The 22604-nt window shown below is 40.4% G+C and overlaps 1 protein-coding gene across 1 annotated transcript; it reads right to left on the bottom strand.

Moving 5' to 3' along the window:
- Positions 1-734: 734 nt before the first annotated feature.
- g3bp1 (GTPase activating protein (SH3 domain) binding protein 1) lies at positions 735-21095 on the bottom strand. Its single transcript, XM_079673166.1, has 12 exons — positions 20939-21095; positions 16662-16778; positions 14927-15008; positions 11217-11390; positions 9418-9508; positions 6670-6763; positions 6337-6568; positions 4390-4488; positions 3816-3936; positions 3172-3297; positions 2967-3076; positions 735-2128 (listed from the first exon to the last, which is right to left on the bottom strand). Exons 2-12 carry the CDS (start codon positions 16754-16756, stop codon positions 1856-1858), a joined length of 1497 nt encoding a protein of 498 aa, XP_079529292.1. The 5' UTR covers positions 16757-16778; positions 20939-21095; the 3' UTR covers positions 735-1855.
- Positions 21096-22604: the final 1509 nt, after the last annotated feature.

Genomic DNA, 22604 nt, shown 5'->3' with positions numbered 1-22604 from the left:
CAAAAAGTGTAAACATGTAAACTACGCATTCTGGTACTCTGACAAGAAAATAAAGCAAAAAGACAACGTTTACTTCAGGCTGACAGGCCGAACATCATTGCGGCAAGCATTTCATTTTTAGTCATTTTAGCGTCAGTGGAGTAATGAGGAATTATATATAGTTTACTTTTTTAAAGTGCCCGCCCCCTGCTGCAGCACATTTTATATTAAAGGTTTACTGACATGTCCAAATTGCAGATCTCGACACTAAACAAGTGTTCTAGTTGATTCTAGTTATACGTTCAAAAAGTGATTGGGACATTTCAAATCATGCAAATTACACCTATATGTTCATTAAACATTGTTAGTCTGAAACATGATTAATAATAACTATTTCTATTTAGAGGCACCCAAGGACACCTTACAATTCATAAAATATTCGAAGTAAAGGTTTAAGACAGGACAAGTTCTCCCGTTCACATCCCTGAGTGTTTTTAATATACATTAATGCACAAAATATATTTTTATTTTTGTATTACTGCCGATTTTTATTCAATTTATATGTAAATACTGTTATATATTTTTATAGTGCTGTTTTTAATTCGTTTTACTTTTATGTACGCACCACGAAACCAAGTCAATTCCTCGTACTAGTCAACCTACCTGGTGATGAACCTGATTCCGATTCCGCTTAAAAGTCCAATTTTTCCCGGTACCAGAGAAGAAAGTGAACACACCACGAAACAGACGACAGGTTTTAAAACAGTAAATCACTTTTAATTTAGTTCTCTCATCGGCAGGTGAGCTCGTTTAAACGTGATGACAAATGAAGTGCATCGGTAAAGAAGCCTGACAGGATTGTTGATACATGATCTGAAACACGCTCCGCTCGGATGTCCGTCTGTCACATGTTTAACAAGCCAACATTACTCAAATAAAAACCACGACAGTTCAGCTCTTGACCTGATAGAATAAAAAGATAAGACAGATCCATCGCCAGGTACAACGGTGGCAGCAATACACAGGATTGCCCAAGCAGTAAAGTACACGTTCCTTTAAGAAACAGGGAGAGAGAACGCGAAAAAACCTAACCTCTGGGTTTTTTAATCCCCAATTCAAGTAGTATTTACCCTTTTTCTCGTGTGTTAGCGTGTTTGTTTCTTAATGAATTCAAGTTCAGCAATGGAAAAAACAAAAAAAAATAAAGACAAAAAAAAAGTCCAGATAATACATGTGTTGGTGGAGGAGAGAGGGGTAAACAAAAAGAGAGGAGGAGGAAGAGGAGGAGTGACATTCTGGATTCCTCAGCGGGAAACAAAGAGCAGCAGGGGGGAGAGAGGAGGAAGAGGAGGGTGAGTAAGAGGAAGAAGCCATCTTCAGGGGGGATGTGGAGAGCTCTCAACCAAACCTGATAAGTTACTCAGGTGGAAGAACCAGTGTGTGCGTGTATGCCTGTGTGTGTGTGTGTGTGTGTGTGTGTGTGTGTGTGTGTGTACCCTAAAATGACTGGAATCATGTTTTTATACCACTACGATGTACAGAAATATTTTAGCTTGTTGTCCGGTTGCTTCCTGCTGCAGTTGAAACAGTTGAATCCAGTGTGTGTGTGTGTGTGTGTGTGTGTGTGTGTATATGCCTGTGTGTATATGCGTGTGTGTGTGTGTGTGTGTGTGTGTGTGTGTGTGTGTGTATATGTGTGTGTGTGTGTGTGTACCCTGAAATGACTGGACTCATGTTTTTATACCACTACGATGTAAAGTAATACGTTTAGCTTGTTGTCCGATTGCTTCCTGCTGCAGTTGAATCCAGAGAGTAAATCTAACTCAGGTTGGAGGGGTTTTGGGTGTTTTGGGGGGGGGGCCGCTGAAAGAGCCTTTTATTGGCGCGGGTTGGGGTAGCGACTCTCGCTGGGCCCCGCTCCTCGTCCAGAGCCGAAGCTGGGTTTCTGTGCCATGCCTCCTCGGGTGGGGGGGCCTCCTCCTCCTCCTCCTCCTCCTCTTCCTCCTCCTCCTCCACCTCCGATCCTCTCTCTAGGACCTCCAGGACCCCCAGGACCTCGAGGCCTGACGTCCCGTCGGTCGCCTTCCCGAGCCGAACGGGTCTTTTTCTCCTCAACGTTCAGACGCACGCTGCCTCGGAACATTATGGGCTGGGGGGGGGGGGGGGGGGGGGGAGGACACACAAAATAAGGGTTAAAGATTAAAAACTGCTCTTTGATTCTAAGCATAATTTGTTATTGATTTATGATCGCTGTCGTTTCTGATTGGTCATCTCACACCTTTGTATTTTTCTGTTTTCTTTTAACCAGGAACACGTCACTCTTTCTGTATGCTGTACCATGTGAGCTATATAGCATGTATGTTCATAAATAAAAACTTTAATAACAAAAAACCTGGTCATTATTTATTTGAAACTAGAATAAACGTTTTTTTTTTTCAGAAAACAACCTGATTTCAGGATTTAAAAAAAAAAAAATCTTATTGCAGAGTCTTTTTTCTATAAAATAAATAAAATATTCAAAAAACTCAATTACATGTACGCCAAAGTCACCCCGATCTAAACACAGCTGATTGATGTTATTTAAATCCGTTGGTTGAACAAACGATTCTGATTGGATAACTTAACGGGCAGAAAGTCAATCTTTTATCCGTTTTATTTCCTGCCATCTGTGTGTTATGTATTTCCATCTGCACTTTTCACCTGTATTAATCAGCACCTGCTTATGTTATTAACCAAATGCTTAGATGGTATCATTTCTTGCACAATACAGGTGCAAAACAACAATTGATATAAAAAAAGTTGTTGCAATTAAGTTACAATGGTAAAGTTAGCTTTAAACTCAATATATAACTCCAATAAAATAGCAACCATCACAGAGCAGACTGAACAGCAAGGAGCTCTGGGTGTTTCACAAAGTGGTTTCTAAACAAATAAATGATGCAGCCTCCAGTGAAAGATGAAATAAGTATTCAGAGTATTCGTCTCACCCGGTTGCTCAGGATCTTCTGAACGGGTTCAGAGTCGTCGAACACCACGAAACCAAAGTTTGGAAGTTTCCCTCCGCTGTTGATCCTCAGCTCCAGGACTGTACCATATTCTGTAGAAGAGGGGGGGGGGGGGGGGGAGATGTTTAGAGAGGTCCTTAATCTTAAATGGGAAGTGTTTTGTTAAAGCGTAATGTGTGAGACTTACGCTCAAAGAACTCCTTGAGCTCCGTCTTGTCCACATCGTGAGGAACGTTCCCCACAAACAGCTGCTGGGCGTCAGGGTATCGAACCACGCGGCGACTCTCCGTCTCTCCTTGCTCTCCTTCCCGCACTGAAACAATACGAGAGAGAGGGACAAATACCGTGAGAAAATATAGAATACATACAGTACATGAAACGAGATGACGTAATCAGGATACAAGAACAAAGGTGTATATATGCACATCACGCCTTAATTAGAGGCAGTTTAACCTGTGTGTGTGTTTATGAAGTGTGTGTGCAGTGTTTCCCCTATATACAAATAAAAAAAGAATTTTTTATTTAAATAATAATAAGTGGCGCCCCCTAGCGCTCTTTTTGATTGTTTGTTATGTGTATTTGTGTTACTGTATGTTCAATAAAAAGGTGTATTTTGATAAATCTTGAGACATTGCCACTTCATGCACTCGGCCTCAAGAGCCTTTCTTGTGCTGGCAGACACAGAAACATATTGGCGGGGCGCACTTCACACGCATTAAAGAAAAATTCCACACACACTCCACGGTCACATTTTGCTGGGCCCGCGTGCCTTAGCACCGCTGCTATGACTCCTAGGGGAAACACTGGTGTGTGTTTAGGAAGTGTGTGTACCTGGTCTGGGTCCTCTGTGTACTGGTGGAGGTCCTCCTGGTCTCTGTTCTCTATTCGGTCTCTGGTCTCTCTGTGGTCTCGTTGCTGCTGTTTGAGTCTCTGACTTCACCTCGGCTCTCGGCTGAAACAACAACACACACTTTGTTAAAAACAGAAACACACACACTTTGTTAAAAACAGAAACACACACACTTTGTTAGAAACAAACACACACACTTTGTTAAAAACAGAAACACACACACTTTGTTAGAAACAGAAACGGAGCAGCTTCTCTGCGGGGAGACGGGAGGGATATAACTTTGATAAACATCCTAAAAGGGTGCAGCCAGTGAGGGAAGTGTGTGACCTGCTGGCTTCATATCTACTCAAAGATATCAAACAACATTTTGGAAGTGTAACCCGGCCTGAGTTTGAAAATAACATCTTCTTTATCTTTGTAAATGTTACATCGAGTAGCAAAAACTAGAAATCATAGTTGCGTCAACAGGTTCTTCAGAGAATGAAATCATACAGAAAGAATACAGACTGCTGTCAGATAGATGATCACATCCTATAGATATCTTAGGAGACGTACCGGTGCTGTGGGGGCTTTGACGACGTGAGGGACCCCTGAAACTGGAACGGCTCCACTGGGAGGAAGATTCTTACTGGTGACGGACGCCCAGGAGAACTGCTGCAGGGAGACAAATTAGAGAGAGAGACATTTAGTCATGTGACCTTAACATTAGCCGCCTTTAGCTTAGCGGTGGTGACGTGAAGTCATGTGACCTTAACATTAGCCGCCTTTAGCTTAGCGGTGGTGACGTGAAGTCATGTGACCTTAACATTAGCCGCCTTTAGCTTAGCGGTGGTGACGTGAAGTCATGTGACCTTAACATTAGCCTCCTTTAGCTTAGCGGTGGTGACGTGAAGTCAAGTGACCTTGCTGTAGTTCCTTTATAGCCCAACATTAGCCTCCTTTAGCTTAGCGGTGGTGACGTGAAGTCATGTGACCGTGCTGTAGTTCCTTTATAGCCCAACATTAGCCTCCTTTAGCTTAGCGGTGGTGACGTGAAGTCAAGTGACCTTGCTGTAGTTCCTTTATAGCCCAACATTAGCCTCCTTTAGCTTAGCGGTGGTGACGTGAAGTCATGTGACCGTGCTGTAGTTCCTTTATAGCCCAACATTAGCTTTTTATTTCGGGAATCATAAAGTGGTGTTAATGTGTGGAGATTATCCTGATGAACTCAACTTGTAAGGATCATAAACGTTTGTCATTTTCTGCAGCCATCCAAAATCAAGTGGAGAAATAAGATTTCTTTGTGGAGGGAACCAGGGAGATGTTTCCTTCTGGGTCGGACTACACAAATACATCCTTTGTGCTAGGGGTGGGCGATATGACGATATATATCGTCCTTTTCAGAGATATCATATCTATCGTGATAGTGCACCAGGGAAGGATTTTTACGCCGGCCATGACGGCTGGTCTGGCTTTGTAGCCCCAATTTTTTTTTCTACGTCCTACGGCCACTATGGCCTGCGTGCCCCTGATACTGTTAAGATCTTGAAGTTGCTTTAAAAGCATCAGAACAGTGGTTTCTGAACTGCGTTATGCTGTGTTCACAACGGACGCGATGCGAATATTCTCAACCTAACCGCTGGAGTTTCACCGTGGCTGTCAGCTGTGTTTAATCCCGTCATTCAAACAGGATGTGCTGGAGAGGGGGCGGGGCTTATATCCATGTAAATACTGTGGCGGAAACCAACTACGACAAAATTAACCTATTTTACCGTAATTTAATTGTAATACACATTTCAAAATGATGCCGAAGTAACTACATACTGATAACGGTTAATAAAAACCAAGCTGTCTAGTCTGGATTCAGACAGTATTGCACTTCATTTATTGTCTTGGTTGATTCGGTTGGCTTATATTTTATTTTATCAATAAGGTATTTATATTGTTTTTCCCTTTTGAAACAGATGTTCAGTTATGTTAAAGTCTTTGATTGCACTTCAAGTCTAAAGTTTACATTTGAATGGTTTGGCACTGACTTTTCCTCTTTGATGTTTTACTCTCCTTTTGTATTGATGTTAAATCACTGCTAGTGCTACCTAAAACAGAAAGTAAATTTTTATACTGAGAAACTGTGCCTTGAATATTTTATTTTATTTAGCAAGAGAGTGCACTTTACTTGGTGAAGAAACCAGTGTTAACGTTTGTTGTAGGGTGTAGGCCTACCTACTTGAACACTGAGGAAGTCATATCAAAATGTTGAATTGTTTATTCAGGGATTCATTGCAGAATTAAAACCAGCTTGAAATGGTATTTTGGTCTGTTAGTCCTTTTTATTTTTGTTTCCTTGTTGGTGGTTGTACTGTTAAGTAACTTGAAAAATAACCATAATAACCGAAATGAAAAAATATCGTGATAAATATAGTCTATCGTGATACTGCTTGAAAAATATCGTGATATTATATTTTTCAATATCGCCCACCCCTACTCTGTGCACAACTATTTCTCCCCAATGTTCAGACGTACCCTGTTTTCTTCTGGAGCAGCAGGTGTTGGTTCGGCGGCGATGGGTTCAGCTGTGGGGGGGGCGGCGGCCGGGCTTTTCTCCGTCTGCTCGTCCGATGTGTTTGTTTCCGTTTGCGTCTCCAGCGGCATTTCAGACTTCAGCTCCACGACCTCGACCTCCTTTTCCTCCTCAGGTTCTGGTTCTGGACTCGCTGCTACTTCTTCATCGTCTCCGGGGGCCGTCGGTTCTGAACTGGAAGGAAAATATCTGCTGATTCTACTGATTTTTTTGGGGGGGACAATTGTTCTCCACAATCTCAGATAAAGCCCTAACAGGAAGTAAAAGATCCTCACCAGGGTGTGGGGTCGTAGAAAGGAGCCGAGTCCTCCTGAGCGATGTCGGGGGAGGGGATCCTCTCCTCGATCTCCTCCACCTCATCCTCAGACTCTGGAAACAAACAAAAACATGATCAGGAAAACAATAAGAACCCCTTTTCTATTGAACTCTGAAAACTACAAACCCACAATGCAACACTTCATGACGCTTTATAGCAGGGGTGTCAAACTTAAGTCTGGCCCGTGACTTCATTTTATGTTGCTTGCAAAGAATATAATGAGTTTATTATACGGTTACAGAAGCACGGCGTCCATAAACTACATGTCCCACAATGCATCTCATTTTGTGACATGCGCACTGAAGAGACTTGCAATTATTTTCCCTAGACTTCTGCTTTCAGACAGAGTTATTTAGGAAGTTATTTCCCCATCTGATAATAATCCAATGCAGATGCAATAATGTAATATAATACATTGTTTTATATAGATAGATAGATAGAGAGATAAATAGATGGAGAGATAGATAGATGGATAGATAGATGGAGAGATGGATAGATGGAGAGATAGATAGATAGATGGAGAGATAGATAGATACCCTTGTCAAGGCCTGCCTCCCACAACTCACTCCTCTTATCACCACAGTCATTAACTCCTCTCTGTCCACTGGACTCGTCCCCCCTGATCTGAAACTCGCTGCTGTCACTCCCATACTCAAAAAACCTGGTCTCAACCCTGATTCCCTCAATAACTACCGGCCCATCTCTAACCTCCCATTCCTGTCAAAGATTCTGGAGCGAACTGTTGCCTCCCAACTAAAATCCCATCTGGACTGCAATAACCTTCATGAACCTTTTCAATCTGGTTTCCGTACTCGCCACAGCACAGAATCTGCCCTACTCAAGGTGACCAACGACACTCTCCTCTCTGCTGACTCTGGTTCCCTCTCAATTCTCATTCTCCTTCACCTAACAGCCGCATTTGACACGATCAACCATTCCATCCTCATCAACCGCCTCCAGTCTTCCATTGGCATTACCGGTACTGCCCTCTCCCGTTTTAAATCCTATCTCTGACAGACATCAATTCATCTCCATTAACGACTCAAAATCCCCCACAGCCCCCTTCAATCATGGCGTCCCTCAGGGTTCTGTACGTGGTCCCCTTCTGTTCATCATCTACATCCTCCCAATTGGACAAATCCTCCGTCAACACCAACTCCAGTTCCACTGTTATGCTGATGACACACAGCTCTACCTCTCAAAAAAATCAATTTCTCCAACCACACACTCCCAGCTCAGCAGCTGCCTCACTGACATTACAATTTGGATGCAAAACTATTTTCTAAAACTTAACTGTGACAAATCGGAACTTATAATCATTGGCCCAAACTCACTTACCCGCTCAACCCAAGATTTTTCTCTTACTATCAATGGCTCCATTGTCAACCCCTCCACTCACATCCGTAACCTTGGCATCATCCTCGACCCCACCCTCACTTTCTTCCCTCACGTCAACCAGGTCACAAAAAACGCATTCTAATATTTAAAGAACATCGCCCGCATTAGACCCTCCCTCTCATCGACCGCTGCTGAAACTCTGATCCATGCCTTTATAACATCCCGACTGGATTACTGCAACAGCATACTTTTTGGATCACTTGCATTCACACAAAAAAAACTTCAATATGTCCAAAACTCAGCTGCCCGCTTGCTCACCTCCACCCGACGCTCCGACCACATCACCCCTATCCTCCACGACCTCCACTGGCTCCCCATCAAACACCGCATTGACTTTGAAATATTACTTTTCACTTTCAAAGCCCTCAACAACCTTGCCCCCCCCTACCTCTGTGACCTCATCCAACGACACACCCCCACCCATCGCCTCAGGTCTGCTGAAGCTAACCTATTGTCTGCAGCCCATCAGGACAAAGCTCCGGACCTGGGGTGACAGGGCCTTCGCAGCAGCCTCCCCCACACTCTGGAACCCCCTCCCCAGCCACGTCAGATCCACCAACACTCTCACATCATTCAAACAATCCCTCAAAACTCACCTTTTCACTCCTGCCTTCAACTCCTAATCAACTAACCCCTTGCCCTTATTCCTCCTACCTTAGCACTTTCTACTTTTGTCGTTATTTTGTTTTACTTGCTTGTAAGCGCTTTGAGCACCAGGAAAAGCGCTTTATAAATCTAATGTATTATTATTATTATAGATGGAGAGATAGATAGATGGAGAGATAGATAGATAGATAGATGGAGAGATGGATGGAGAGATATAGATAGATACACAGATGGAGAGATGGAGAGATAGATGGATTTTTCTTTTGTCTCAGTGGTCCCTTAAAGCACTCAGCACCTCCCAGCTGAGTTCTTACACAAACCAAAGATTCACTGTGTGCAGCCTTTGCACACCAGAAACGCACTGACAGCATAACTGGTCGGCTTAATAAGCTGCAGGGACCGTGGACCTATTTGGACCTCACGTTGGTTTTGTTGCTTCATGTACCTTTCACCTAATGTCCCCAAACATTGAGAGGTTCTTTGAGAGGTACGAAGACCAATCAAATCTAAGATGCTACGGTGTTTATACGCGTTGTGACATTTCTAAATAAAACAACTCTGAATTAACCATCTTTAGCCAAATAATGCAAGGTAAAGGATCATATCTAAAAAGGAGAAGACTACAAGGCAACAGGAAAGAGAAACCTGGTGAAGCATCAACAATTATAACCTCAATCATTTTAAAAGATGGGCGTTCTCTCACCTTCTGGAGGCTCTGAATCGGAGTCTCCGAACACCTCGTCTTGGTAACGAAACACGTCGTTGTGAACGTAGAATTTGTTCGCAACAGTTCCCTGCAGGACGAACAAATACCGTTAAACACTACATCAACTTTTCCTGCAAGAAAACACCCAAAAATACACAAGGATGCCAAACCCTGACTGTAAAGGGTCTAGACGTCTGTAAGACCCGGTAAACATTCATCTGTGTGTCATCTTGCAATCTACTTACTTATAAATAGTTATCACCTCAATAAACCGTGAGCATATAAGATAAGTTAAGATGAAACTTGATGTATCCCCGTGGGGAAACTCAGGCGTTCATAGCAGCAAAACAGGATTCACACATAGAATAAAATACAGCAAAAATAAAGTGATTATTAAAACATTTTGTAAGACATTAAAACCTACGGCAACACTTTTTATTAAAAAGGTACACACATTCACCATCAACTAGTTGTTCATTAACATGTATATTAGCTCTTTATTAGTCATTATAAAAAACTTCTTAATGCCTTATTCCACATGACCATATTCTACAAGTAATAAGCCGTTAGTTACGAGTTTTTCCTCAATAACCATCTGATTAGTGCTGATTTAATGCAAGTAAGGAAGTTGTTTTTACATGAGTTTGGGTCTTAATATGCTCTGCTCAATATGGGCCTAATAATCTCCCATAATAACACCGAATAAATATGATCTATTCTTAGGTAACAAGACATGAAACTAAAAGTGTTTAATTGTGTCAAAATAACTCAAAATAACGTATTTCTAACTCAGAATATGTTCCTTATTTTAAAGTGAAGTCTCCTACGTCCACATGAACAACAAACATTGTATTTACGTCTAAAAAAAGCCACTTTGTTTAATCTGTTATTCTAAATGTTTGGGAGCGCCAGGGTCTGATAGGAACGGAGAATCCTTCAAACACGGGAAAGGCTTCCAGCTTCATCTTCCTGTACTATCAATGACCTGACGACGAGGACGCCATGATCACTTTCGATACAGGGTGGTCTTAGGGGGTTTCTGTCATGTCATTGTATATTTTGGTTTATTAAATACACCATATTTAATTTAGTCTTAATGTTCATTATTTCACATTCTGTTCTTGTAGATATCATATTCTACATGTGTATAGACTTCTTGCACTATTTCTTATTTGTATTTTATTATATATGTTGCATTGTTGGAGGAGCTCAGGCCAGAAGAGTTTCATTGCCATTTCTCCACTGCAGCTTGGTGCATATGAGATGAGTTCAGATGAAACTTGATGTATCCCCGTGGGGAAACTCAGGCGTTCATAGCAGCAACATTGTCAAAATGAAAAACAGGATTCACACATAAAACAGATTCCAAAACCAAAATACAGCAAAAATAAAGTGATTATTAAAACAAGTTTTGTAAGACATTAAAACCTATGGTAACACTTTATATTAAGGTACACACATTCACCATCAACTAGTTGTTAATTAACATGTATATTAGCAGTATATTGGCTCTTTATTAGTCATTATAAAACACTTATTAATGCCCTATTCTACAAGTAATAAGCCATTAGGTAACAAGACATGAAACTACGAGTGTTAATTGTGTCAAAATAACTCAATTAGGCGTTTCCAACTCAGAATATGTTCCCTATTTTAAAGTGAAGTCTTGTTCATAACCAATAAGCTAGTAGTTTGACTCTAATATGTTAATGAACAACTAGTGGACGGAGAATAAGTGAACCTTAAAATAAAGTGTTACCAAACCTTTGGATTAGGATTAGAAGTGTTAAACCGACCTCTGGTGCCAGAACGAAGGTCTGCATGAACTTCCTCATGGGCTGCATGTTGTTGGACAGCTCTCCCATCACCTGCACCACCACGCCCTCGTTCAGCGTCGCGTGAGCATCAACGTGTCGGATCTTAGTGTGACAGTCGCGGAAACTCAGAGCCATTACCCTCTTATGGATCTCCTGAGGGAAAGAGAGGGAGTCAATGGAAAGTATATACAACCGATATACAAGAGAGGGAGTTAGTCACAAGATGGAGGAACACCAGTCATTGTAGGTAAGCATACATTGTGAACAAAATACTTCTCAAAAATCTGATGTTTTCTCAAAATCTCAAATTCTGACTTTTTCTCCAAAATCTGATGTTTTTCCTGAAAATCTCGAAATTCTGACCTTTTTTTCTGAAAATCCCTCAATTCTGACTTTTTTTCTGAAAATTCTGAAAATCCCCAAATTCTGACTTTTTTCCAAATCCAGACCTTTTCTCAATTCTGACTTTTCTGAAAAACCCACAATTCTGACTTTTTCTCAAAATCTCAAAAATGCAGACTTTTTCTCAAAATCTCAAAAATGATGTCCTTTTCTCAAATTCTGACTTTTTCTTAAAATCTCAAAAATGCTGACCTTTTCTCAAATTCGGACTTTTTCTTAAAATCTCAAAAATGCTGATCTTTTCTCAAATTCTGACTTTTCTGAAAAACCCACAATTCTGACTTTTTCTCAAAATCCAAAAAATGCTGACTCTCAAATTCTGAGTTTTTCTTAAAATCTCAAAATGCTGACCTTCTCTCAAAATCTAAAAAATGCTGATCTTTTCTCAAATTCTGACTTTTTCTCAAAATCTCAAGTTCAGACATCAGCTAGTTCCTGAACAGTGTCCTTCACATGCTGATATCCAAGAGAGGGAGTTCCACAGTCACAAGATGGAGGAATAGAAAGCAGTATTCAATGTTTACTTCAGATTAGCTCCACGTCAGAAATGAGCATGCTTGTCACATGTCTCTCTCCATAGAGGCTGAATCATCATGTTAATCACATAGCTATCATATGCCTCAAACAGTCCTGATGCTCTTCTAGGTAATCACACATCCTGTCATGTTCACAGCTACAGTTGGGATACCTTTGTTATCATGTTACTCTGAGATTCGAAGAGTACATTTCCCAACAACAACATCAACAACCAGGACAGAAGAGTTTCATTTTAGATGCTTTTATTGTAACCCGTGTTTTTAAAAAGTGCACATTCAACACATTCAGAGAAATCTAATAACGCCCGACAAGAAGATTTGCTGCTCTGGCTTTTTCCAAGTATTAGACATTTATATACCGCTTCAAAATGCAGCAGCAGTGCAGACTTCCCTTTACTCTGCACTCCTGGATATTTAAGACGCTGGTGATATTGCCTTCAAATATTGATATCTTTGCAAAATAATGAGTTTCTTTATTTCTGCTGCTGTCGTAGTGCTGACGATGGGTTTCTCCGGCATTGAGACAGTTTTTAATGGATAAACTTGTTTTATAATGTCATGACACATCATACAAGATACTACATGTCATGGCACACCATCTCTGCCGCTAATATTGCTTCAGTTCACACTCTTTCCTCATTTAAGAAGAGATAAAGATAACTTCCTACTTGATAAGTAAAAATAACCGTGTTTTCAAGTGTCTACGAAACTCACTATGAGCGTTTTTAAATTGATGATTTTGGTAGAGGTTGGGTATGGTCCATTACATCGACTGAAAAGAGCTGGATATTGTTTTATTTTGGTGGCGTTTAAAATTAAAATCCAGCTAGAAACCTATTTTATTAGATTTCCATTAAGGCGGAGCAATACAGGCAACTTCAAATCTTGATATATAGCAAAAGTTAGCCTGTTTTATGGTCAGTCCAGAAAGAAATAGTCAATATAACAACTGTATGGTTATATTTGTTCCCTTACTCCTCATTTGATAACTTATTTAACAAGAGATACAGGCAAAGGAAACTACCTACTTTAACCTGTTAAGCCCCGAGCCTGGTTTTCAGGTTCGAAATGACATTCCCTTCTCAAAGCAATGATAAACCTTTGAGTTGGATGTACCAAAAACCAAACACCATAGTGTCGAATAACACGTACCTGAGCATTGACAACACACCAGAATATAAACATTACATTCAAGGCATTCTGATAAAGAACACAGAAGCGACCAAAAACCAAACACGGACGTCCCTCGCCAAAGTCCATGTCCGTGAGAACCAAAACTCAATTGTAAAAAAAGCGTTACTTGCATTTAACTCTTACGTCCACACGAACAACAAACACTGTATTTACGTCTAAAAAAAAGTCACTTTGTTTAATCTGTTATTCTAAATGTTTGGGAGCGCCAGGGTCTGATAGGAACGGAGAATCCTTCAAACACGGGAAAGGCTTCCAGCTTCATCTTCCTGTACTATCAATGACCTGACGACGAGGACGCCATGATCACTTTCGATACAGGGTGGTCTTAGGGGGTTTCTGTCATGTCATTGTAGATATGTTTTCATTGCTATTACTGTAACAGTCTTTTCATGGTAGCATCATTATTGTTCAATGTAAATTAATAATCTTTTTCTCAAAGCAATGATAACCGGTGAGTTGGTTGTAGAAATCAGAATCAATATAGATTTTTTTTATTTTAAAGTAAATTCAGATTGAACATAGTAAAAAAAAAAGTAAATTATAGTGTCCGTCCAAAAAAAAAGACATGGCTTATAGTGAAAACCTCCCTTGAATGATGGGATAGTAGAGTAAAAGCTTTAGGAATCCAAACTACAACATATAAAAAGTACCCTGTATCAAAATTGATGCAAAATAAATGACATTTGACCAATAGAATCGAGGGGAAGTTCCTAAAAATCCATCTAAACATTACCCATTGGTGAATGAGTGATGCGCAGCCAGAATGTCCCCGAACAGGAAGCTGCGATACACTGGTAGCTATCATTAGCAGCTAATATGAAAACTCCGTTATTGACATAAAAATGGAATTATGGATTATCAGTAATCATTTCAAAGTGACAGACACATTGGATTAACCTTCAGCCGCATTTTTATCGTTTTAATGCCATTGAACACAACTTTTGACCAGAACAACGCCTAAGGTAAGACGATGTCCCGTGAAAACTCCGTAATGCTACGTGTTGTGATGTCTGTTTTCACTTCCCCTGTCGCGTCTTCTGATCGCTCAGTGATGATACTTATATTTCTGGAATCTGCAGCTCGCTAGCTGATATCTTGTCTGTGCAGTCACGATAAGTAATAAGGGTATTTTTACCGTGAGTTCTGTGCCAAGTGCGTAGCATTTTTTTCGCTCAGGGCTCATTTAGACACTTCTTGAGAGACTTGTGTTTTGTTTCGGTAAAAATGGTTCGTATCGTCAGTTAGCTGGGTATGGCACATTAATAGGTTGTTAAATGTTGAGCCCTGAGACAGTTTCGTGAAGAAAAAAAACGCAGCCCCCTCAACAGGTTAAGGACACATGTCAAGTCAAAATAACCGTGTTTTCAAATGTCTACGAAACTCACTGTGAGTGTTTTTAAATGGCTGTTATAACAGAAAGAAGAGGAGACTGACGACATGTCTTTTTCAGACAAAGGAGGCTCCAGGAAACCGCTCTGTGTGTTTTCTCTTAGCTGGTGTGTGGGAGTGAAGTGCAGAGAGTCTCTCGGTATAAAAACTGTTGATAAATCCACTTACAGATTGTCCATAAACAGCCTCAGCTGGTTTGCCGTTGTTGTCCAAACCGCCGTGAACGTAGGACGAATTCTTTCCATAAAACCTGAGCAGAAACACACAAAGGTTCATTAGTTTCAGGAGAATTTAAGATAAGTACTTGAATGACTGGTCTTAGAAGAAGTTAGTAAAAAAAGGAAACCCCCATCTGAAAGCAGGAAACAAATCAATCTTTCTTTCCAAAACACTTCGAACCGTCGTGTTTAGACCACGAGGAACGTCACTTACAATCATTTCAGATATGTTTACAACGTCTTCATAGTGTCAAATAACACGTAACTGAGCATTGACAACACACCAGAATATAAACATTACATTCAAGTTTAATTCTCACAAACATAGAGCCCAGCGACGGACATCCATGTGCGGCCCCGAATCACCTCCATGTTTTTAAATCAGAACACCCGTTATGGCGCTTTTCCACTGAAGGGCCTAGCACGGTTGAAGCGTGCCGTGCCAAACCCGGCTCAGGGCTTCTTTTTCACCTTTTTTCTGGCCCTGCAAAATCGAGGTTCTTGCCGGGCCAACAGCCGGGCTGAATATGCTAAACTAGTGACGTAAACACTCTCGACTGCTGATTGCTCAGAGAGAATCGCTGGCTAGGGGGCTACAACTACAACAAAAGGAACATATTTTACTGTGATTTAATTTTAATACACGTTTCAAAATGATGCTGAAGTAACAACATACTGATACCGGATAGTAAAAACCATAAATTAATGCTTTGACAAGTCTGAAGACAGACGGCAGGGGAAAAACCTTTTAAATGCGTGTTTTCTGAATGGAGTTTGGCTAAGCTAACGCAGTATATGCTCCGACCGTCCACTCTCACAACAACGGCCTATACAGACATAAATAAACCAGCGACTGTATTCTCCATGACACAGACAGCCTGTGGTTTGTACTCGTTTAACTTGTGTCTAGTTTCTGAACAGATATGAGGAGCTGTGAGCTCTGAGTGCTAACAGCTAACGGCTGCTGTTGGTTTTGTGGTTCTCATTGAAGATGACGTCACGGCTCCGCCTACACTGCGTTACTATAGTTACTGCCCCAGCTACTAAACTGTAATGGAAACGCAGCATAAAGTGAGCCTGGCCTACCAATACCGTACTAAGCCGTGCGAGGCCCTGCAGTGGTAAAGAGCCATTAGTCCCACAGAGGGAACATTTACATGAAAGGCATTCTGATTAAAAACACAGAAGCGACCAAAAACCAAACACGGACGTCCCTCGCCAAAGTCCATGTCCGTGAGAACCAAAACTCAATTGTAAAAACGCGTTACTTGCATTTAACTCTTACGTCCACATGAACAACAAACATTGTATTTAAGTCTAAAAAAAAGTCACTTTGTTTAATCTGTTATTCTAAATGTTTGGGAGCGCCAGGGTCTGATAGGAACGGAGAATCCTTCAAACACGGGAAAGGCTTCCAGATTCATCTTCCTGTACTATCAATGACCTGACGACGAGGACGCCATGATCACTTTCGATACAGGGTGGTCTTAGGGGGTTTCTGTCATGTCATTGTATATATTTTCATTGCTATCACTGTAACAGTCTTTTTATGGTATTATCATTATTGTTTTGTCATCTTTTTATTTAATTGTTGTATATAGCACCTGTATGTGTACTCTGTATAGCTCATATGTGTATTAGTATAACGTAAAATGGATGCTGCAACTAAAGATGTGTGTTCTCACCTGTGCAGGTAGTCGGGCGCCTGGTTCAGGAGTGTGTAATACTGTCGGACAAACTCTCGCCCGACCAGCTGGGCACTTGGCTTCTCCATCACCATTTCTTTGGTCAACTGGAAATCTCTGCAAGGAGGAAGAGGAGGGTTAGAGGAAGATAATGAGCCCAAGAGAGAATCAGATAACTGCCTTTTGTGTACATCTAGTGCTGAAACAGTTAACACTTAATGATTTGTGAAGAAAATAGCTATAAATGAACTACAGCACGGTCACATCACTTCACGTCACCACCGCTAAGCTAAAGGAGGCTAATGTTGGGCTACAAAGGAACTACAGCACGGTCACATGACTTCAAGTCACCACCGCTAAGCTAAAGGAAGCTAATGTTGGGCTATAAAGGAACTACAGCACGGTCACATGACTTCACCACCGCTAAGCTAAAGGTGGCTAATGTTGGGCTATAAAGGAACTACAGCACGGTCACATGACTTCACGTCACCACCGCTAAGCTAAAGGTGGCTAATGTTGCGCTACAAAGGAACTACAGCACGGTCACATGACTTCACCACCGCTAAGCTAAAGGCGGCTAATGCTGGGTGTGATGACATTTAGACGTCTCATTTAGACACTTGTTGGAAACCAAACATTAAAATATATTCAGCTTGTGTTAACCACAGAGCTTATTTCATGCCAACAACCAAAAACATTCAGAAAACAATTGACTTCCAGACTAGGGGTCAGGAAGTGTTCAAAAGCATCGAATCTCCCAGTTTAAGGACTCATTCCCTCACCACACTACATCCCATATGCACCAGTCTGCATTTCCCAGTAGCCATTAAGACTTCTGAAAATGTGAAATCATCCGATTGTGAATCACCCGTTTGATTGGACAGAAGTCACAGCCAATCACACGCACGGTTAGAAGTGTGAAGCTGGGTTTAGACCGCTGATCCAAAGCCTACAATACACAACTCTAATTTTGAATTCATATTTTTTAGGACCGCGTTGAAAGGCCTGAGGCATGAGAAGTAAAAATAAATAAATACAAAAACTGACGTGCATTTACTGTCCCATCTGGATTCACCCACATGAAAACAGAGCGCCCTCGGCCTGGAAAACAAACCCAGATCTTATCCGTTTGTTTTCATACGGAGCGGATAGAAATCTGGAATTGCAGTCATTGCACTTCCTACACCGTCTTTTACTTTACAATTAACCTAATGCTCTTTATGAAAGCATATAACATCATAAATGTATGCTTTTTGAAGAGGTTAGACTTTTAGGCCTATAATATCTACTGCAATAAGGTGGATATTGTTTTATTTTGGTGTTATTACCCTTAAAAAAACAAATTAAAACCTATGTTATTGGATTTCCATTTTTAAGGCGGAGCAATATGGCCAAAATCTACCAATACAGGTAACTTCCAATCTTAATATATAGCCAGATTACGCAGGTTTTATGGTAATTCCAGAAAGAAATAGTCAATATAACACGACTACTATGGTTACGCCTATATTTGTATACTACTTTGTGAATGAAATAATGAGTACTGTCTTGTTTAATTAGTGCAAAATGAACATGCCAGTGGACAAATAGAACAAATACATGAGTTTTTAGACTGATAGTGTTTTAGGATCCAATTGAACTTTTAATTGGATTTTGTTGAGAAATGTGAGCTTATTATGAACATAGGCGATGTTAATGTGCAACAAGATACATGGCATGATTCCATTGAAAGTCTACGTCAGATTTAAATCATCGCCCGGTCCTAAATGGCCATATGAGGTTAGTTTAATTGATGATACTGAATGGTACAAAGGCAGATAAACGATGAGAGAAACCAGACTCAGTTTCCCGGCCTGAACTCGACACACAGGACATTTTGTTCCCTTCTCTGATTTCTCCTCTATGTTTACACTGCGCTGATTAATCAGTGATGACAGATCAGAGTCGTTTACACTGATTTCACACATTTGTTCTACATGTGGAGAATATGTTTGAATATTGAGACATGCTTTTAAGATTTAATACATAATATTCAGCCTGTTTTGAGTCTTAAATGCAGGTAATATTCTATGCTTTGGTTACTGACTCACTTTCTGGATGCATTGTAACTGTTGGGCAACATAGATCCTACGGGGTTGGGTCACACGTTTCTACCGTGAAATGTATTACATGACAGATTATTGGCAGATATCACAAACACTACGACTCATCGCAGGAGCCTGATCCATTTAAGACGATTTCATAGGTTGTTTTAACACAATCAGCTACGTTCACACAAAGGCAATTCAATTATGATTTGGATAATGTATGGACGGAGATATTATTGAACTCAAGGTGCCCATTTCAAAATTAAAGCATCTATTTTGGTTGATTGCCCATCATTAGACCGCTATAATTTATTCTATAACGTTACTCAAAACTTCATTGTGAATAATTTAGAGTGAGATCTAGTGAGCATTTCCAACAATAAGACAGATCATATAGGAATCAAACAAAATGTCCTATAATGGCTTTGTTCAGTGCAGACCCAACGATACCATTAACATCAGGGTGTCGTGTCTGTATTCTGTATAAACTGTGAAGCCCCCCGTGACATATGTACAATTTGGGCTATTGAGCTGCATAAATAACCTTTGATTTTTGATGATAGGACACTAATAGATGTCTAGAGTAAAACTAGCATCAAATGTTAAACTCTGTAGCATTTACATTATCAGCTGTAGAGAAGCTTAAACATGCTAACACACTAGCATGATCTTCATTAATGGACTATGTGCCACACCTGTCCACACACACAGGACCATCTGTTGTGCTGGCACACACACAGCAGAATACATCAAGTGATCCATCAGGATAAGCCAATCACTGTTTAGGGAGGCGACCTGAAGGAGCCTCATGTCTAATGTTAGCTGCTAACATCAGGGAGGGGGGTTTAGATAGAGGTAGTACTCTTGATAAAAAAGTACTCAGATCTTCTACTTGAGTAAAAGTAGAAGTACTCAGATCTTGTACTTGAGTTAAAGTAGAAGTACTCAGATCTTGTACTTGAGTAAAAATAGAAGTACTCAGATCTTGTACTTTCCTGCATTCAAAATGTTCCTCAAGTAAAAGTATTCTCATCAAAATATAGTGAAAGTAGCGACAGTAAAAGTAGTGATTGTGCAGATTGGTCCATTTAAGAATAATATATATATGTTTTATAATGATTGATCATTAAAGTGTTCTCAAAGTGGTAAAGGTGCAGCTATAGTTAGAATGACCTAATTGTAGTAAAGTATTTAGCTATATCTGCACATTTGCTGGAGTAAAAGTTGCATTTTTACTACTGAATTGCAGTAGAGTAGAAGTACAAAGTACCATAAAATGTTACTTAAGTATAGTACTTGAGTAAATGTACTTAGTTACTCAACACCACCTGCTTTAGCTAGAATGGATCCAAGGGAATTTGGAGATATTAAGTGCTTATAAGGGCATAAAGCAGCAGTCATTTCAGAAAGCAGCTTGTGTTTAAAAAAAAAGTGTAAAGCATGGCATGCAGACAAAGGCCACGCCGTGCCCGCAGAAACGGTGCTTTTCACCGGCCTGAAAGCACCCTCAGCACCGGGCATGTGGTCCTTCTTTTAGTGGAACATGTCCAGATATAAACCTGGGCTAAAATTGCACCATGGCTGGCTCACAACCGAGCTAAAACCGGGACAGCTGGGTGAGAATAGAGCCGAAAAGTAGAGCAGCAACCGGCTACGATCTGGAGCCCCAACACGTGTCCTGGCCGGGAATCTGCCCCACTTTCCATTCCTGCAAAGCTAGATTAACCAGGTAGAAGGGGACACATTTAACAGACAAGGGGGGAATTGTGCAGGGAAGTATAATCGTATCTTATCTATCATGGAGGGAAAAGTCGAAGGGCAAGAAGGTTAAAAAAAAAAAAAAGGCATGAAAGGAGGGAGGGGAGTCACGACTGAATGAGAGCTAGAATTAAGCTAATGTAGTAAAAGGGCGGTGGGTATTTCCTGGCCCACCAAAGTGAAACTTTGCAATAATGGCGATGACTATAACCTGATAGTGCAACATATTCACGACTACTGCATCACCAGTTGGTTATTTTAAAGAAATTAACACCATACGAGGGTTTAATTTATCAACCATAGCCCTGCTAATCATGTCCTCCCCAGGATGTAGACGGAGCCACGAACCCGGCTAATCCACCGAATACAAGGAAAACCACACGCTAATTTTAAACGAAAATGAATGACAGTTTAGCCAAAAGCAAGACTTACCAGTGGGTTAATTTTCAAAAACGTGGAGGATTTAGAAACAAGTGATTTCTTTGAATCACCAGTAGCGGCTTCACAACGTGCTGTGGAGTGCTCAGTTACCGGTTTCAGCTCCGCAACCAAACCTGACAACCCGCCCCTTCTGCGATACAGCCAACCAATCAAATCAAAGTCCAGTAAGTCATGGACCAATCAGAAGCGACATAGGGAAGTGATTCTGAATTCTAGCCAATACTGAGGCGTTTTGTATCTACCTGGTTTTCTCAATAAGGCCAATCACGTTACACTAATGGCTGAAGGTGCGATTGTTCCACAGGCTAGCGTACACCGGTTATTCTTACGGTTTTTTTAATATACTTTATTAACCAAGAGTCATTTACAAACGTTTGAGGCACTTATTTTCAGCCAATACCATTGAATGGTGCAAATACAGTTTAGATAAAATAAAAATAAACCTTAAAAATTGACAAACACAAAGACTAATAATCATTGACAACAAAGTAAGGCTCTATACAAGTAACATACATAAGTCAAATAATGAGAAAAAAGTTTAGTTCGTTCTTCCATGATAGATTGATAGATAGATAGATAGATAGATAGATAGATAGATAGATAGATAGATAGAGAGAGATAGATAGATAGATACATAGATAGATAGATAGATAGAAAGATAGATAGAGAGATAGAGAGATAGATTTGCATTGATCCCAAATTGGGAAATTATGTTGTTACAGCACCGGAAATATAGATTTATACTAAAGGCACAGAGACAATATATAAATTATACAATTTGCTGTTTATTCTCTTTGAAGTGGTGCACCGGAGCCTTTTCGCCACTAGGGGGCGACACAACTCAACTTGCGGTTTGAACTGATTTAATCACAGACAATGACTCATCAACGTATGCCGGCTTGTTTTTCTTTCATTTGATCTAATTTAAGCTCCTATTTGGTCACGACTTCAGCCGAATCCCAACCATTAACACTCCTTTTTCTTTTCTTTTTTAATCAATGTTCTCTCTCTGTTTTCTATGACACAGAGCCTACAGTAAGTAAACATCCAGCCACTCCTTCCTGTTGTGCAGGAATCACTTTCCCGCCATTCCCATCACCTGATCACGTGATCACCTGTTCCCTTTCTCCAATATATTGTTCATTTACCATTTGCAAAGCTGTCTAGTTTTCAGGTGCCATAGCTTTGCAGCCTTTGGTCTGCCTTATATTGTTCCAGTTGTCTATGGTTGATAGTCTATTTTCACACATATTTGAAATAAATTACCTTAAACCATTGGACTGCCTGCTACTATTGCCTGGTAATCCATCTTTGACATGGTAAAAAGAGATGCCCAGATTGATTGGGTTGTCATTGCAAGATATAATACTTAAATCAAATCAAATAAAACATTTGTATTTTCACATGTATATATATATTACATACTGATATACACCTGAACATCAATAGGAGAGGACTCTTTAAAGTAGAGACACTACATACTGATATACACCTGAACATCAACAGGAGAGGACTCTTTAAAGTAGAGACACTACATACTGATATACACCTGAACATCAGCAGGAGAGGACTCTTTAAAGTAGAGACACTACATACTGATATACACCTGAACATCAGCAGGAGAGGACTTTTTAAAGTAGAGACACTACATACTGAT

This window comes from Notothenia rossii (assembly GCF_949606895.1).
Source record: "Notothenia rossii genome assembly, chromosome: 3".
In the NCBI taxonomy this organism is placed as follows: domain Eukaryota; kingdom Metazoa; phylum Chordata; class Actinopteri; order Perciformes; family Nototheniidae; genus Notothenia; species Notothenia rossii.
The sequence above is the reverse complement of the archived record's forward strand: the minus strand, read 5'-3'. Positions and strand labels throughout refer to the sequence as shown.

What these genes read in the sequence shown, in the direction of transcription:
- g3bp1 (XM_079673166.1), bottom strand. Translation starts at nt 16,756, where the DNA reads ATGGTGATGGAGAAGCCAAGTGCCCAGCTGGTCGGGCGAGAGTTTGTC. An exon ending in ACACAGAGGACCCAGACCAG is followed by an intron (nt 3,298 to 3,815) that starts GTACACACACTT and finishes GTATTGTTTCAG; the next exon opens with TGCGGGAAGGAGAGCAAGGA. An exon ending in AGAAGATCCTGAGCAACCGG is followed by an intron (nt 2,129 to 2,966) that starts GTGAGACGAATA and finishes CCCCCCCCCCAG; the next exon opens with CCCATAATGTTCCGAGGCAG.